At 41.1% G+C, this 17567-nt stretch overlaps 1 protein-coding gene across 1 annotated transcript in view; it reads left to right on the top strand.

Annotated features, from left to right (window-relative positions):
- MAP7 (microtubule associated protein 7) overlaps window positions 1-17567 on the top strand; it is a 1390439-nt gene that overhangs the window by 866957 nt on the left and 505915 nt on the right. The window contains exon 11 of the mRNA XM_044076419.1: window positions 848-940. Within this exon, the coding sequence (XP_043932354.1) occupies window positions 848-940 (93 nt within the window). The remainder of the gene's footprint in view (window positions 1-847; window positions 941-17567) is intronic.

Below are 17567 nucleotides of genomic sequence, written 5' to 3'. Positions count from 1 at the left end.
GCTTCTAATACTAGCTCTCCTGTTCTGTAAAACTGGGTGAATGGATCTGTGGTTGCGTGGTAAATTATCCATCTACATTGTTTATTCGTAGCAGCCAGGAGAATATCAGCATGCCTGGGTGTGCAGTATTTGTACCCTCTAAGATATTTAGCCATGCCTTACAGTGGAAAATTGGCATTGTGATCTGTAGGGAACTATATTCAGATTTTTGGAGTAGTTATATGTTGACATGAAATTCTTACCACACTTGATGCATTTCTCCATCATTGTATATGCTTGAGCAAGGAAGAACTGTGGTAGCAATCAGATGTATCTGATTGCAGTATTAACCGTAATTAATTTAATTTCCAGATTCTGAAGATAAATATGTATTTTTTTCTACCAAAACTAGAGTAAAAAAGAACCCAGATCTCCAGAACAATATTCTGATGCTTAGCCACTGAGCTGCAGGCCAACACACTAAGTATTTTTTTTCCCAGACACGCATCCTTTTTTGGGTATTGCATATGCTGCAGTGGACAGTAATCAAAATACCAATCCTCATAGAACAGAGCTGCTAATAGTAGTTCTACTGAGCTGTAAAATTGAGGAAATGAATTGGAGGTTGCATGGAAAATTACCCATCAACAGTTATATAAGTGCTAGATTGGTGTATGAGATTTATAATAAGCACTTTTGGATGAAGAATGCCTTTTTCTGTTCATGTACAGGCTTTATTTATACTGTCCACTTATACCATTAATTCATATAGAATTTGCATGAAGCAAACATATGCAGCAGTTAGTGTTTACCAGAATGTAGAGTTCACTTTAGTAAAAGTGTAATCCTGTTTGATCTGTTTGTACAGCTGTTATGAGAAGCATTTCATTCTCTGTAAGACCTTGCTCTAAGGCTCGTTGTTCTTTATCTCGAGGAACGTGTACTATGGATCCTAAAACAGGTGTTTTTGAAGAAAAGAACAGTACAGTATTTAAATAGGATGAGATTTTATGTATTTATTTATTTTGCTAGCTTAAATAGTTTTATGTGAAACTGTCTGGAAACCATCTAAATTCTTGCAGTTGTCTTCCTTTTCTTGATTAGTTCTGTAGTCATCATACTAGCTACATAAGACCAAACATAACAGAGTAACTAAAGGGGATTGTTAAATGCTACTGTAAAGTAGAATGGACAATTACACACATTTATTAAAGCCACCTGTTTAACTGCAAAACCTGATTATATTTACATAGTTGAGTTGAACATTCAGATGGTCAGGTTGACTTGGTCATTGATCAGAGACAAGATTAACACCGCTATTGGGAAGGGGCATTCCTGTTTCTCATTGTGTGTTCAACCTCTGAATTAGTGTACATAAGGAAGTGTTTCATTTAAACTGTGTACAGCTAAAGTAAGTCTCTTATAAGCAGACCTGTGATGGGAAAACCCTCCTCCATATGGGGATGTATGGGGGCTTATCCCCCTGCAAAAAGAAAAAAAAATGTTTTTGTATTTCTTAGATTATTTTGCATTTAATTGGATTGATTATGATCATTCATCTAATGAGATAAGCTATTTGAGCAACTGATGTTTCAGTAGCTAACCTTACGTATTATAATTGACAAAGCCATTTCTTTTACCAGAACACTGCTTATGAATAGCAGTCCTTTAATGCATGCATGCTAATGACATGGCATGTTATTGATATGACAAATGACATGTTAAGGAAGATGCTTAATACATGTGAATGAGCCATATTATGTATTTGATGTTAAACTTATTAATAGTACTGCTAATTTTTTGTGTATGCTATAAACCATATGTAGTCATCCATAACATATAAAAATATGCGTATACAAGGTACACACATAGTATTACCAGATTCATCTCTCTGCCATTTCACTTAATAGCACACAGAGACCACAGTCAGTCCGGGGATGGTTTCTCCCTCTTTGTCCAGATCCTCAATAAGACTCTTCACTGACACAGCTATAGAGTTGAGATCTCAGCTGAGTGACCAAGGCAAGACCTCCAGCACCCTCTCTGTCCAGCCACTGCTTTGTTTCCCTGCCCAAGTAGCTGACACACACACACACACACACACACACACACACACACACACACACACCTGGTATAGGTTTACTTGCTATGCTCCCTTTTGCCCAGACTATATGGTAGTTATCAATGCCACCAGCCATCTCCTTATCAGGTACTTTAAGGCCCTTAACAAAGGGTTTCAATCTTACTGTGTAATATTAATATTAATACAAATGGTAGTTTGACCAAGAGCAAGGCTATTAGGAGTGGCCTACACAATGTCACCAAGTAAATATACAAGTACTCTCAGAACTTAAATATTTCTACACAGATCCGCTACAATGAAAGGTTTAAATATATTTAATAATAAATAATAGAAGAACAAGAAAATATTCAGCAAATTTATATTCACAGTGACATCAGAGTTCAAACCACAGGAAATATTTAAAACAACATTGCAGGACAGTCTCAAATAAATAAAGAAAAATATCTAAACTAAGCTTTGCTATATTCCTGACTGTATCTAAGAGAGTTACTATATCCTAGAAACTTACAGAGCAAGGCAGATATATGACTGGATCTTCTATTTGTTGTCATGTCAAAGACAGAATACATAATGCTGTGTCTCTCTAAGATAGAGTTCTCAAATTAATATCTCAAATATTACTGCTGGGATAACTTGCAGAATGACATAATTTCATGTTGTCTGACTCCTAGTTCCCAGGCCCAAAACAACCACTGATGGCAGCTGGTAGCATTTAGCATCTGCCTGTAAAAATACATAGACAAGGGCTTTTCCTCAGCTATTTGGCAGATGCTGGATGTCATAAAACAATAAAACACTTCCAAGACAATGCAGAAAGTTAGTTTTAGACATTTTGTCTCCTTGCTGCATTGAAACTGAAAGATATCATATTTTATTGCATAGCCATAAAGTAATTTAATTTCAGCTATTTTTCTAAAATTTACTAGACTGAGGTTAACCTCCTGTATCCCAGTTTCCATTATTAAAATATACACATGACATGCAGTTCTAATACCTCTCTAAAACACCAAATTTGGGTTACAGTAAAGAATAGAATTATTTCCAGTATTTAGTTACCAGTACTGATATTTTATTTATTTATTTACTTATTTGTTTATTATTATTTTTTTTTGTAGTTTGTTTGCCAGGATGGCCCATTGGGCCACAAGGAGCCCATTTTCAATAGAGTCCTGAGGAGAAAAGCTCCAGAGAATTACAAATGACAGATTACACTCAGGACTTACATATTTCACATAGGAATAGCCATTACAAATTTCAAACATAAGGTATACAAAATACATATAAAATATGTCAGACAAAATAATGCAATGCAATTTTTTTTTTAGTTCAAACTAGTAGCTAGTAATTTCTGCAGATTAATAAGTATACTAGGTCATCCAATTATTTTTGGAACTATAGGATGGTTGAGTAAGGTTTTGAACATGGAGGGGCTGTTTGTGGTGTGGATTTGAGGAGGAAGAGAGTTCCAGTGTCGAGTTACAGAGAAAGACAGTAGTTGTTTGCCTGGTGGACGGGCGGGTTTATGTAGCTCAATTAGATTTTGGGAATCTGATCTAAATAGTCTTTTTGATTGATGCATCTTGAAGGTGGAGGCAAGGGAGGGACAGAGAGAGGGGTTGAAGATAAGTTTGTGTGCTTGTATAAGTTGAATATAGGTAAGGTAATTGGGAAGTTCAAGCCACTTTAGTTAATGTAGGGCATTACAGTGATGGGAAGTGGCTCTAAGGCCTATTGCAAATTTTGATGTCTTGTTATAGCAAGAGGAAAGTTTTGTCTTGAGGGTAGATTGCAAGTTAGTAAGGATAGAGGCACCATATAGGAGGGATGGAATGAGGTATGTGTTTGGTAGGATGAGCCTGGTTGTGGAAGAGATGTAATGGTAGTGGCGGTAGAGCTAACCAATTTTTTTATGAGTTTTTTTAATGTTTACTTGTAGGTGGTTATTGAATTTTAGTTGCTCATCAATAAGTACTCCTAGTAGTTTAAAATTGGAGACTATTTTGAGAGTGGTATTGTTTTGGCTGATGATAGAGATTGAATTTTTATCTAGGGTGGTAGTTTTGGATGGGGAAGATATCATTAGTTTGGTTTTGGTTGCGTTGAATGCCAGGTGGTTGTGAAGCATCCATTCTTCAGAGGAGGAGAAGTCATCTTGTGTTAGTTTAGATAAAGTGGAGCTAGAGGGGGAGGAACAGATTATGGTAGAGTCATCGGCATACTGAATAAGGCTTGCATTAGGGGTACCTTTGTAGAAGTCGTTTATGAATATATTGAATAAAAGGGGGCCTAAAATAGAACCCTGTGGGATACCAGTGGGAGTGTTTAGGAAAGGAGAGATGGCTTTTTTCCATTTGACTGATTGCTGTCTATTTGTAAGATAACTGGTGAACCAGTTGATAGAGGAGTGGGATAGGTTTAGTTTGGAGAGCTTGGTAAGTAGAAGGTTATGAGAGATGGTGTTGAATGGCTTAGAGAGATCTAGGAGGAGGGTTGAAATAATATGTCCAGAATCACAGGCTTTGTTGACTGCTTCTAAGAAGGAGAGGAGAGCTGTGCTATCATCCGGTCTGAAACCGTGTTGTGTGGGGGTGAGAAGTTGGTTAGTTAAGAGGTAGGGTAGCAGCTGCAGATGGATGCATTTTTGAGAATCTTAGATATGGGGGATACAATAGTTATGGGGCAAAAGTTTGGAATATCATTGTTGCTGCTCCCTTTATGGAGTGGAATAATAAAGGCCTTTTTCCATAACTGGGGAACAAGACATTCTGAGATTTATTAGGATGGAGATAGGAAGGGCAATGGCTTCTGTGGCTACTTTTAGGAAGTAGGAGGGTATTTCATCAGGAGCATTGGAACAAGGTTTTATTTTTAGGAGAAGTTTCTTTATGGTAGCTATGGGGATAGGGTTAATGGAGAAGGAGGGAGGGGTGAGTGAGTGGGGGTGGGGGGACTGAAATGCTAGAGAAGGATGATGTTAGTTTCTTTATGGAATCTATAAAGAATAAGTTAAATTGGGTGGCTAAATCCAAGTCGGTGGCATTTGGGTCTGGGCAGGAGTTTTCTTTTTTACCAAGGTGAAGGAGAGAGGAGATTCCATTCCAAAATTTTTTGAGGTCTGTGTTATGATTTGTCTGGAGTGTAGAGAAATAGGCTTTGCAGTCTGAGATAATAAATTTTTTTTTTACTTTATTGCGTAGAGTTTTATATTCATTGAGGGTGTTGGTGTTTTTATTTGTATGATAGTGCTTCCAGGCTTTGTCCCGAAGTCGCATAATAAGTAAGGTATTTTTGGTTAACCAAGGTACAGGATTGCTTCTTATGTGTTTTGTTATTAGAGGGGTACAGGAAGTGAGCAGGTTTAGGAAGGTTGAGTGAAAGTAGGTGACTGCATTATCTAACGGCAGGGTCTTTAGTGGGTTCCAGTTGGTTGCTTTGAGTGCATCAGTGAATGTGCTAGGATTAAAGATTTTTAGTCTTCGGGTGGTACTATAGGTATGAATTAATTGTAAGGAAGAGGGGAGATGGTGTGTGAAAGTGGGGAAGTGGTCACTTAATGGGTCTGGAAGAGTACCACTATCAGAGATATAATGAGGATGGGAAACTAAAATCCAGTCTGTGGTACTCCCATTGAGGAGATTTTTGGACGGGTGAAGTTGAACAAGTTTATGTTGAGTGAGTTGGTGGGGGATTGAATTGTGGCCCAGTTTATATTAACATCCCCCAGGATTATGGTTTCATTAGTAATATTGGTGGAAAACCAGGAGAAAATATCTTCAAGGGTTGAAATATTATTTCCAGGAGGGATGTAAAGGTAGAGTATACATATAACTTTGTGTTTATTTAGATGGAGTAGGGCTGGAATTAGTTCTGCATTACCAAATTTTGGGATAGAGCCAAAGGGAGGAAGAAGGCAGGTCAGCAAGAAACAATCAGTGAAGTGGATAGCAAGTTCCAAGGTAAGTGTGCACAGGGGAGAGGAATAGTTTTCAGTAACCAATAGTGGGAGGAGCAGATAGGTAGGTAGGGGATAAGAGCAGAAAGTAGTGCTTTAAAAAATAAAATGGAAAAGAAAAAAGCAGTGGAAAAACTGGAGTACAAAGTAATTACACTAAAGGGAGAGGTTAAAAGTAGAGAAAGGCTGCCATATAGTGGACACACGACATAATTGCAGCAGAGGACTACGTTAGGAGGTTCCGAGGTTGGGAAGTGCAAATAATGAGATGCTTAGGGGCAAATAGCAGGCTGCAAAAGGGGCAAGTATAAGGATACAGAGGATGGGAGGGTTGGCTGCTGGCAATCCTGGTGGAGAGCGTGTTCTAATCACCTATTAGGGATAGGCAATAGTAATAATAATAACAAATTAACCTTTAAATGCACATGCGTTCTAGGTTTCCTTTACTGCTAGACTAATATTAAACTCAGGGAGTAGTTTTTTGGTCATTTTACTGGATATGAGGCACAGGAAGATGTTTAGAAATCCAGCAGGGTGGAGTCGGTAATCAATGTTGGGCAGTAGACTGAAAGGCTAGGAAAATGGAGAAGAAGTAAACTGTAATAAAATACAGTGAGTGGACAATCAGCAGTATTAGTAAAGAAGCAGAACAACAACTGAATCACATACATGGAAGGTAGCAGAAGAAAAACTCTGATAAAATACAGTGAGTTGCAACCAACAATACTAGTAAAAAAGGACAACAGCAACTAAATCACATACATGCAAGGTAGCAGAAAATGCTCAACTTAAGTTAGCTATTCTGTTCATAAGGTACTATCTCTAGAAAAATGCTTGACACAAGTTAGCTACTCTGTTCATAACACTACTGCCTCTAGAAATATTCTAAGTGAGATACTCAAGTATACGTTTATTTAGTATGTTGTAAGTACGTTATTAGCGACTACTCTAAGTGCTGTATAACATGGTCTAGTTATCGACCAGCACATGTAGGAATTGGGGACTTAAACAGATTCCAAAAATGTGAGTGCAGTGTTAGCGTATTCCCTAAAAAAAGCTCAATGAAATGGTCTAGTGACGACTGGCATTGATAAGCATTAGGGACTTGAACAAATCTCTACAATAATGTGAGTGCAATGTTGGCGTAATACAGTAAAAAAAAAGTTCAGGTAGAATGTACAATTGTGTTAAATCCTGGGAGCAAGTACATGTCCTATTGATTTAATATGTTTGTCTTGCTCTCTACTACAGGCAAAATGTGTGGATCATAGTGTTAACACTCAACCCAGCATGTGTCAGCTCTGGTTATATTAGATGTGGCATTTTGGTTATTCAGCACAGACAAGACATCGAGTTAGCATTCACATTCCACTCTAGGAATGAGCAAAAACATTTGCAATAACTTTACATGTGCTAAGCAGCTATGTTATGCTGTAATTAAGTGGAGGGATTGTAACTGTGTATTTCCATCTGCTTTTTGTGGAGACCTAGACTCCAACTAATATACAGCTAAACCTTTGTATACATACAAGCTGAAAGTTACTATTTACACATTAGACAGGTAGACCATGCAGTTTCATCATTATACATGGTTAATTTTAAGAAACAACAATCAGAGTTAGTTACAGTTGCATACTTACTAGGTGGTATGAAATGCTGGCACAAGGGAAGCACAGCAGCCGAGGCTGAAAGCAGGGAGTTAAATATGGCGCCCCGTGGGGCAAGGTACTTATAATACTTCTGGGGCAGATGTAAGGTAAGGGGGGGAGTGAGGATAAGGTGATTTCAGGTACAGACCACAAGAGTAGGCCTAAGCCACAAAGTGAAAGAGAGAAGGCAGGCAGTCACCAGTTCTTGCAGGGCAGCAAATGGGATAATAGGGGGTCGGAAAGGAGGGAGATACAGTGTAAAGAAGAAATAGGGATAGTGAAGTACAAGTGGTTCTACAAGTTAAGATAAACGACCATTCGGAAGAAGGGAAAGACAAGGAAAAGACAGATAGCTGAGAGAGCCAAAGGGAGGAAGAATGTGTATTCCTGCCATGTGTTCTTGCCTGTCCAGAGATTTTTTTTCATCAATTTAAAGCAGCTCATCATCTGCAGAGATCTGCTTGATGAGTCATTCTGCTGCCTTCTAATACCGTGTTTAGTTTTGTTTCTGTTAGTTAACCTTTGCACACCATAACATGTAAGCATAACCCATATTCCTTAACATCCTTAGCTGTAACACTGTTTGGATTTCCATGTTATTAGCATGTTCCCATCTGTGTCAATCTCATGTCAAAAGATTCCTATCTGTTCTAGTCATTGTTTTCATAGAAACGTTGTCCTTAGAAAACCTGAAATAATTTGTTACTGCTCCCAGATCCACAACAAGGGCAATATGCAGGCTTTTACTGTGTATTGACAAGTATATTTATGAACAGATAGCTGAATATAAGACAGCAATGCAGGGAGTAGAACAAGACCTATATACTGGCAGATATGTAATCCTCTTTTTTCTCCATGCCTGTGTTGTAATTCATTTATAAAAGAAACCATTAGGAAAATAGTGTATGTTCAAAACACCTAAACAAAAATGTCTGCTGACAACTACTTAGAAAATGTATATTATACAATGATCCCCCCCCCCATTAATATTCCAAAACGTGCACGCTGATTGGTCAACATGCACATTGTAAATCAGACTTATACTAATGGAAAATGGTCCGGTCGCCTAGACTTTTTCCATTAGTATGTCTTTTTTGACAGCAAAGGAGAACGCCAGACCTCCGTTGCTTTTTAGACACTGTCTCGCTATGTTAAAGGAGTTTAACATAGCGAAACAGCTTTTAAAAAAGTAACGGAGATCTTCCTTTCTCCGTTGCTTTTTTTAAAGCTGTCTCGCTATATTAAATGGGTTTAACATAGCGAGACAGCTTTAAAAAAAGCAACGGAGATTCTCCATTGCTTTTTTTAAAGCTGTCTCACTATATTAAACTCTTTTAACATAGCAAGACACTTTGTAAAAAGCAACGGAGATCTTGCTTTCTCCGTTGCTTCCACCCACAGCTCTGATGTACTGCGTAAGCATATGCATGCGCAGTACATCAGAACTGCCACAGAATACCAGACAGCTGCGGAAGGGCAGCAAGGAGGCATTATACAATGCAATTATTTAAGAAAAGCAAGTATTTTTTTTCTTAAATAATGTCATTGTATAATAGCAATAACCCACTTTTGGGTGTGGGTAATGCTGGATTTACCCATGGTTGTCTTTGTTTGGCCTCTCGGGCTTCGCCCTCATGACCAAACCACACCAACCCTGGGTAAATCCAGCATTACCCAAACCCAGGCGTGGGTTATTGCTATAACATTCACTTGATTTATTTTGGAAAGTAACACAAGTGAGAACAGTTGTTCTGAAGTTTCACAATGCACCTTTAACTAGCTTATCCAAACTGTTTGCCTTGGGTGGAACAGTAACATGAAACATGATCAGATAAAAAAATATGTAAACATTGCATAAAGGAAATCAGTACACTTGTTTGTTTACCTATCAATTATGCCAGTCAGAGAGTTTTCTCTAAATATTAAAGAAAAAGCTGCTTTCTCAACTAAGTGTTTCACATTAATGTTTCTATTGGTCTTCTACTTTGATTCCACTTCGGCTTCATTTGAAAGCTGAAGTGCCTGTTTTAGGAGACATAAATATGGGGGGGGGGGGGGGGGTATGGGCTAGCAAAACTTAAGAATTCAAAAGTCATAAGATTGCTTTTTTGCTCACAATTCCAGTTAAAACTAAACTGGAAAAACCACAACCTAAAGGAACACTACCCAGTTTCTCTGAGCTCAACACTGCTATTTAGTGTCTGCAGAAAAAGAAAGGGGGTTATCAAACTGAAGACTGAAGACTGATGTTGCTCACTCTTGACAAGACATCTGTCCTATCAATCAAAACATTGCTGTCTTGCTTTATGCGTATTCTGAAACTGTATATTTATTCTTTGACTCCTGCTCACTTTTTAAGCATTTCTGTGTTCTTCTTTTTCCAGAAACAGTTAAATTCATTTAGTTCTTTCAGTAATTTATGTGACATTTTATGTCATTTGAGTGTATAGCGGTCTAATACAGTAGAATCTCATTATGACGGAGTTGGTTATAACAGAGAAGGTCAGCAGGTCCCAGCTGCACACTCACATAAATGTGAAACAACGGTATTGTATATAACAAACTCGCTTATAAGGGAATTTTGCTTATACTGGACTGCTTTTAGCAGAATACGCATGCACATCATTTACACGTGTGCTATTTTGTCTGAAATGGCAGTTAGGTCAGCCAGTTTGAAGAGGTGTTCAGTGAGTCTAGAGTTAAAACGTGAAATTGTCATGTTAATAAAAAATAAAAACAAAACACAGGCTGACATGGTACGCGAGTGTAGTCTTAGTAAGTAGACAGATGTTCTTTGTGTTTCACTGTTGCAGTCATCACACTTGGGTTATCTGCCTGCAGGTAGCCCTCAGTCGGCCCGAATACCAGAGTCCTGTGTCGGATGCTGTTGCCTCTTCCATGATGTCAGGTCGTCAGGGGTATAAAACATGCAGCCGATGCCATTACATCAGCTTTTCTTGCCACGCGGGAGCCCGAAGCAGAAGCAGTTCATAAGTGCCGGTTGGCCGATAACTGAAATTTTCGTTTTTCAAGTTTCAAACCTGAAGTCTTCTAAAGCTAAGTACCCCATTGGGGATCCTTTTTTTCTTGCTCTAACCGATGTCAGATAACGTTAATAATTGTCTTGCCTGTGGAAAGCAAATACCTCACAGAGATTTTCATTCTTACTGCGTCACCTGTTTAGGCCCAGACCACGCCGATCCTTGCTGTCAGTTTTGTACCTTGTTCAACTCCCAAACTATTCGTCGTCGGATTATCTTTGTCACTAAATTCTTTCGCGCTCATTCTCCGTATTCCAAAATGGCTTTGTTAAGCCATCCGACTACCGATCTTCCAAATAAAGTAAGGATAAAGACAGAGACAGATCGCATAGTTCCATAGCTGGCCTTAGCCATAGGCAAACTAGGTGGCCGCCTAGGGTGCCACTGTAGCAGGTGTGCTTTTCCAGTATTTATTTGGTGTAGGTAGACTAGAATGGGGGCACCGGGTGGTGTGGGGGGCACCGTGGAGCCCTTTTGCCTAGGGCACAAGTTGACCTAAGGCCCTCCTGCATAGGTCCAAAACTGCCGACGATGTTTCCATTAAGCTTGTCGCCAGTCCGCTGGTACTCAGTGAGGCACTTTCACATCCCCTGATACCCACTTCTACAGATTTGCAGGCCTCTACTGAGAACCATTCGGAGTCCGGTATGCCATGAGATGCTTCTTCGACTATGGAACCTGCGGATGTCTCTACCTTGGATGGGTCCAGAGCCGCTGTGCAGGCACCAGCATCTGAGGGTATATTCAGACCTTCCGATGTTCGTATTAAACCGACTACTTCATTTTTGACTAAAACTACCGAATTCCTCAGGCCCAGAGTTCGCACTACGCATTCTTAAGCTCCCATGCCTCAGAAACAAATGCTTAGAATGGCCGAAGACCGTATTACTTTAATTAGGGGAAGCCAGCCTTCCCCCTCTAAAAGACAAAAAATTGATTTTCCTTATGATTCTATAGACCATGAGTCCGATGACTCTGACCCCTCTGAGTACCAGGACATACCCTTATCCACCTATGAGGATTCAGATGCAGAGGATTCCATTCCCTCTGCCTCCCTTCCAGAGGACTTTTCTTTCGGTGAAACCTTGCATACGCTAAGAGAGCATTTCCGCTGGGAATGCCAGGACTACCCTCAGTCAAAAAAGAGACTCAGGGAATTTTTAGACTTGCCTCAGCACAGGCCTCTAGCTATACCTCCTGTCCTGGATATTGTAGATGATGTCTTCATGGAGTCAAGTATTACCCCTGATACTTTACCTCCAGCTCCTAGAAAGCCTGACAGGTACTACAGAGAACCTGACACTCACAAATTTCTCTTTAAAAATCCTACTGCGGATCCAGAGACCATTTCCCAGGAACCTAAAGGTATTAAGGCTACTACAGCCAAAAACCCTACCCCTTCGAACAGGAATTATAGGGCTTTAGACAGATGGGGTAAGAAGATATATACCTCTGCAACTCTTGCCATCAGGGCTTTAAATTGCCAGTTTCACGTGTTGAAGTACCAGCAGCATATTATGGAACTAATTAAACAAAAAATGTTGATTCCTGATTGTGCAGAAAATAAAAATTTACAAGAGTTAATGCATTCTGCAAACCAAGTTGGTTAACATACTTTACAGTGGTTTTGATGCCTTTGAAGCATCTTGCAGGGCTACTGACACTGGGTCTGTTCTGAGAAGGCATGCTTGGCTGAAGGAACAAATCTTGCCAGACCATGTCAAAGCAAAATTACTAGATGCTCCATTAAATTAAGAATGTTTGTTTGGCACAAAAGCAGACGTTCTTAAAAAGATGAAGGAAAAAGCTAAATCTATGTAAACTGTTAAAGATTTCTTACAGGTACAGCCACCTAGATTCAGTAGGCATTGGCCTTCAAAAACCTGGTCCTTTCCAGTCCCTCCCAGGCCTTCTCAGTCCAAACCCAGGGGCAACAGACCACAAAGACTACAGTCTCAGGGTATGCACAGATCTAAACAATGGACTGCTCCCACCTCTAAAACAGGGAGTGGTAAGTCACCGTCTTATGGAAAAAGTTCACAATGACTTCTCCTGCACCCTTCCCAGCCATGCCCAAGTACTTGCACCCCTAGGAGGAAAACTCGCCCTGCATGCAAAAAACTGGGAATACATTACCCAAGACCGTTGGGTCTTAAACATTGTATCCCAGGGATAAAGATTCTACTTCCACTCACTGACAACCCCAAGCGGATTGCAGGACCTTCCTCCAAACCAGTGGGCAAAGGCCCAAAAATAAGTACTTTCTCTTCTCAGTATCAGGGCTATTCAACCTGTTTCAGCAGAGCAAAGGGGACAGGGTTTCTACTTGACTGTTTTTGGTGCCCAGAAAAGAGAACTCTTGGCGCCCTAGCCTGGATCTGTCAATTCTCAACACCTTCCTTGTGGTACCAAAGTTCAGAATGCTTACACTCCAACAGCTGCTGCCTATGCTAGCCAAGGACTCCAGGCTGGTCACCCTAGACTTAAAAGAAGCTTATCTGCACATCCCCATCAGGGAATCTTGCAGGAAATATCTACGTTTCAGGCAGGCTGTCTGCACTATTAGTTCTCTGCACTTCCCTTTGGCTTATCTACTGTGCCCAGGGTACTAATAAAGTGCCTGGCTCCAGCCATTGCATACTGCAGGCAGAGAAACATTCAAATTTACCCGTAATTGGACCATTGCCTGATTCAGATGGACAGTCAGGAATTGCTACTTTAGCATCTGACATTTGCAAAGAGACTCCTTACTTCTCTGGGGTGTACCATCAATGAAAAGAAATCGCATCTGGTACCCAGCCAAGAAATTGTATTCCTGGGAGCAAGCTTGAACACAACTTTCCAGAAGGCATTCCTCACTCCAGAAAAGCAGGTTTATTTGACAAATTACTTCAAACTACTGGCCACCCATACCCAGCTATCTGCAAGACAAATACTGCAAGCCCTAGGGTTCATGGCCTCATGCATTCTCCTAATTCCATATGCAAGACTGCATATGAGGAAACTTCAGTGGTATTTAAAAAGTCTCTGGTGTCAACATTCTCAGGACCTGGAAACAGTGATTCCAATCATTCCTTGCCTAAGGACAGAGTTCCTTTGGTGGGCAGAGGCCTGCAACCACAACAAGGGACTCCCTTTCACTCAACCCCACGCCACCCAAACCCTGACAACAGGCACATCAGACTATACATGGGGGGCTCACATGGCAGGCAAATGCATTCAAGGCAAATGGAGCCCAGGACAAATGCACCTGCATAGCAATCGAAAATAAATGTTAGCTATACAGAATGCACTGACAGCCTTCAAATACCTTATCCTTCCAGGACAACTCTTGATAAAGACAGAAAACACCACGGTCATGTGGCACATAAACAAGCAGGGGGGAACTCATTCCTGCATACTTTGCAGGTTTGCCATGGCTCTGTGGAACACAGCCGTGAGCAACCAAGTGCACCTGCAAGCTCAATTCCTGCCAGGCAAACAAAATTCACTGGCAGATGACTTAAGCAGAAATCTAATGGACCCGCATGAGTGGAAACTGGAACCCAATTCTTTCAAGCTTCTAAGCCACATGTGGGGGACACCAGAGCTGGACCTCTTTGCTTCCCCCCAAAATCATCAATTGAGCAAATTTTGCACCACAACTCTCCACAGCCAAGCATGGAAGGAGGATGCCCTATCCTTTACATGGGAAAACCTCTCAATCTGTGTCTTTCCCCCTCTGCCCCTCCTCTCGAAAGTACTACTCAAGATCAAACAGGATAGGCCAAGGACAATCCTTATTGCACTAGACCGGCCACGCCAGCACTGGTACCCACTTTTACGCAGTCTGACAACAGTGCCACTCTGGCACCTACATCAGACCCCCTCTCTGCTCTTCCAGCAGGAGGGCCAGATTTTACATCCTCAGCTGCAAACCCTGAACCTAGCAGACTGGCTTATTCCCTGACTACATCACCAGCAACCCTCAGCAAACAGGTGCTGGATGTCATCCTTGAGGCCAGGAGGCCTAGTACTAGGAAATCCTATTCAGAAAAGTGGAAAAGATACTGTTCATGGAGCCAGTCTCAGGGAAAGGACACAGCCGTGCCCACCTTACCTGAAATCCTAGATTATCTAGAAGAGCTGTTCCACAAAGACCTATCCTTCTCATCCATTAAGATTCATGCCTCTGCCATCTCAGCTCATTACAGTACTGAGCCACCCCTCTTCTCTCACCCTCTGGTCAAACAGCTCCTGAGAGGTGCTCACAATTTAAGACCCCCGAGGAAAGCTCCCACTCCTGTTTGGGACCCTAACTTTGTACTAGAGAAGCTCACGCTTCCCCCTTTTGAGCCTGCTGCTACAGCAGTGTTAAATTTCCTCTCTTGGAAAACAGCATTGCTTCTAGCCATCACTTCAGCAAGAAGAATGTCTGAGTTACAGGCCCTTATGGCTGTGGAACCCTTCATTATCTTCTATGTGGACAGGGTTTCCCTCAGGACTAACCCATAATTTATGCCCAAGGTGGTATCCAGTGTGGCTTTAAACCAATCCACCATTTACCAACCTTTTTTCCTAATCCTCAGAATAAAGGGGAAATGTTCCTGCACTCCTTGGACATGCACAGACAGCTTAGGTTCTGCCATGATAGGACTAAACTGTTTAGAAAATCTGACCAGCTGCTAGTCAGCTTTGCTACAGGGGCAGAGGGCAAGGCCATTTCAAAGCAAACCATCTACAAATGGATATTACACTGCATCCATTTCTGCTACAAGCACCATGGAAAACCTATCCCACAGGGGATCAGACCCCATTCCACTAGGGCTACCTCAACCTCTACAGCATTTCTCAGTGGAATCCCTACCAGGGACATCCTGGAAGCTGCAACCTGGAGTTCAGTACACATCTTCACCAAGCATTACCATTTACCTATCTTTTCTAAATCCAGAGCTGAATTTGCTATAGCAGTCTTACAAGGCCTGCTAGCCAGTCCTAATACTTCTTGACTGCCTCCAGCTTTCCTCAGCTTTGGGAATCAACCCAAGTGTGATGACTGCAATAGTGAAACACGAAGAACATAATACAGTGGTGTACACTTACCATAAATGTAGATGTTCGAGTGTATTCACTGTTGCAGTCCTGGTTACCCTCCCTCCAGCCCCCTGACTTTCTTACACTTTCTACCTATCCTCTTTTTTGACCATATCTTATGGCAATGGTATTTACTTTTTACTGGAGGTGTTCCACATCATGTAATTGCTTCCTATTTTGGGGGCTCCTGACATCTGGGGCAAGGAAAACTGATGTAGTGGCGTCGGCTGCATGTTTTATACCCCTGACAACCTGACATCATGGAAGAGGTGACATCATCAGATGCAGAAATCCCAAGACTCTGGTATTTGGGCCGACTGAGGGCTACCTATAGGCAGATAACCCAAGTGTGATGACTGCAACAGTGAATACACTTGAACATCTACATTTGTGGTAAGTGTACACAACTGTACTTTAGTGATATTTGGATTAACCGTGGGAAATACAAATCCTCTGGGCAGTTTGCTGACAGCAAGAAAATGCAGACATTTATATATGATGGCATTGAAGATGCTCTTTCCTTTGGATAAAGCAAGTGCGCTCAGTTGATGTGCCTGTGTCTGGTACAATATTAAATGAAAAGGTGGCTAGTTTTGCCTATGAACTTGGTCACACTGACTTTAACTGTAGTGATGGCTAGTTGTCTCAGTTTAAGAAATGCCGAGCTGTTATCTTCCGCATTCTGAGTGGAGAATCGAGGTCTGTACCACAAGAATTGGCCAAGGACTGGCTGCAAAATAAACTACCACAGCTGCTAGACCTATATGATGAACATAACATCTTCAGTGAAGACAAAACAGGTTTGTTCTTTAAGCTGCTGCCAGACTGCATAATGCCATTCATAGCAGACTCTTGCCATGGCAGTAGGAGAAGTAAAGAGCGTCTTACTTTATTGTTTGCTGTGAATATGGCTGGATCTAAAAAGCCGCCACTGTTAGCCATCGGCAAGTCTGACAACCCATAATGTTTCGAGGGTGTGAAGTCACTATCAGTGCAGTACAGAAGCAGCTGCAAAGCATGGATGACTGACAGTATGTTCAGCGAGTGGCTGATAGGATTGGATAGAAAATTTGTCAAGGAAGAACAGCATGTACTGATGACCATTGCTAACTGTAGCACACATGATCCAGCTGTTGCCCAACATGTTAAAGCAATACAACTGGAGTGTCTGCTACCCAAATGTACCAGCCATCTTCAACCATGTGGCATGGGAGTTATTCAGAATGTTAACATTTTGAACAGAAAGCAACTTTTGGGAAAACTTATCATGACCATTGAGAACAGCGATCTGGACAATTTTTCAGTTGATGTACTCCAGAGTCTGCACTGGGCATGTTCAGTTTGAGAGAATGAAATAACAGCTACTACAGTCAGCAATTGTTTTTAGAAGGCAGGGTTTCTCAAAAAATGTTAAGACCACGAATTATCATCCAGAACCATCCAGCTCTACAGCTGCTCCTGACTGTAACAATATTTTTGTACACCTGATAGAACTGCACTCCCTGGACCAGAGTACGTCATTGGAAGAATTTCTTGTAGTTGATGAGTAGGTCCAGATAGAGTCTGTACTGACTGAGCAGGACATTGTAGCAGAAGGTAAGGCAAAGTCTGCAGGTGTCGATTGTGCTTGCAACGTTACATTGAACATAATGCCCGAGTCAGATGTGCTGATGACTTGCATTGGCAAATTAGATGCCCAGGTTAAAGCTGCATTGTCCAAGGCCAAAAATACAGCTTCCATGGGGCCCAACAATATCCCTGGATGTGTTCTACATGAACTACAAAGTGAA

This window comes from Protopterus annectens, chromosome 1.part1, assembly GCF_019279795.1.
Source record: "Protopterus annectens isolate FY-2018-M chromosome 1.part1, PAN1.0, whole genome shotgun sequence".
Taxonomy (NCBI): Eukaryota; Metazoa; Chordata; order Ceratodontiformes; family Protopteridae; genus Protopterus; species Protopterus annectens.
The sequence above is the reverse complement of the archived record's forward strand: the minus strand, read 5'-3'. Positions and strand labels throughout refer to the sequence as shown.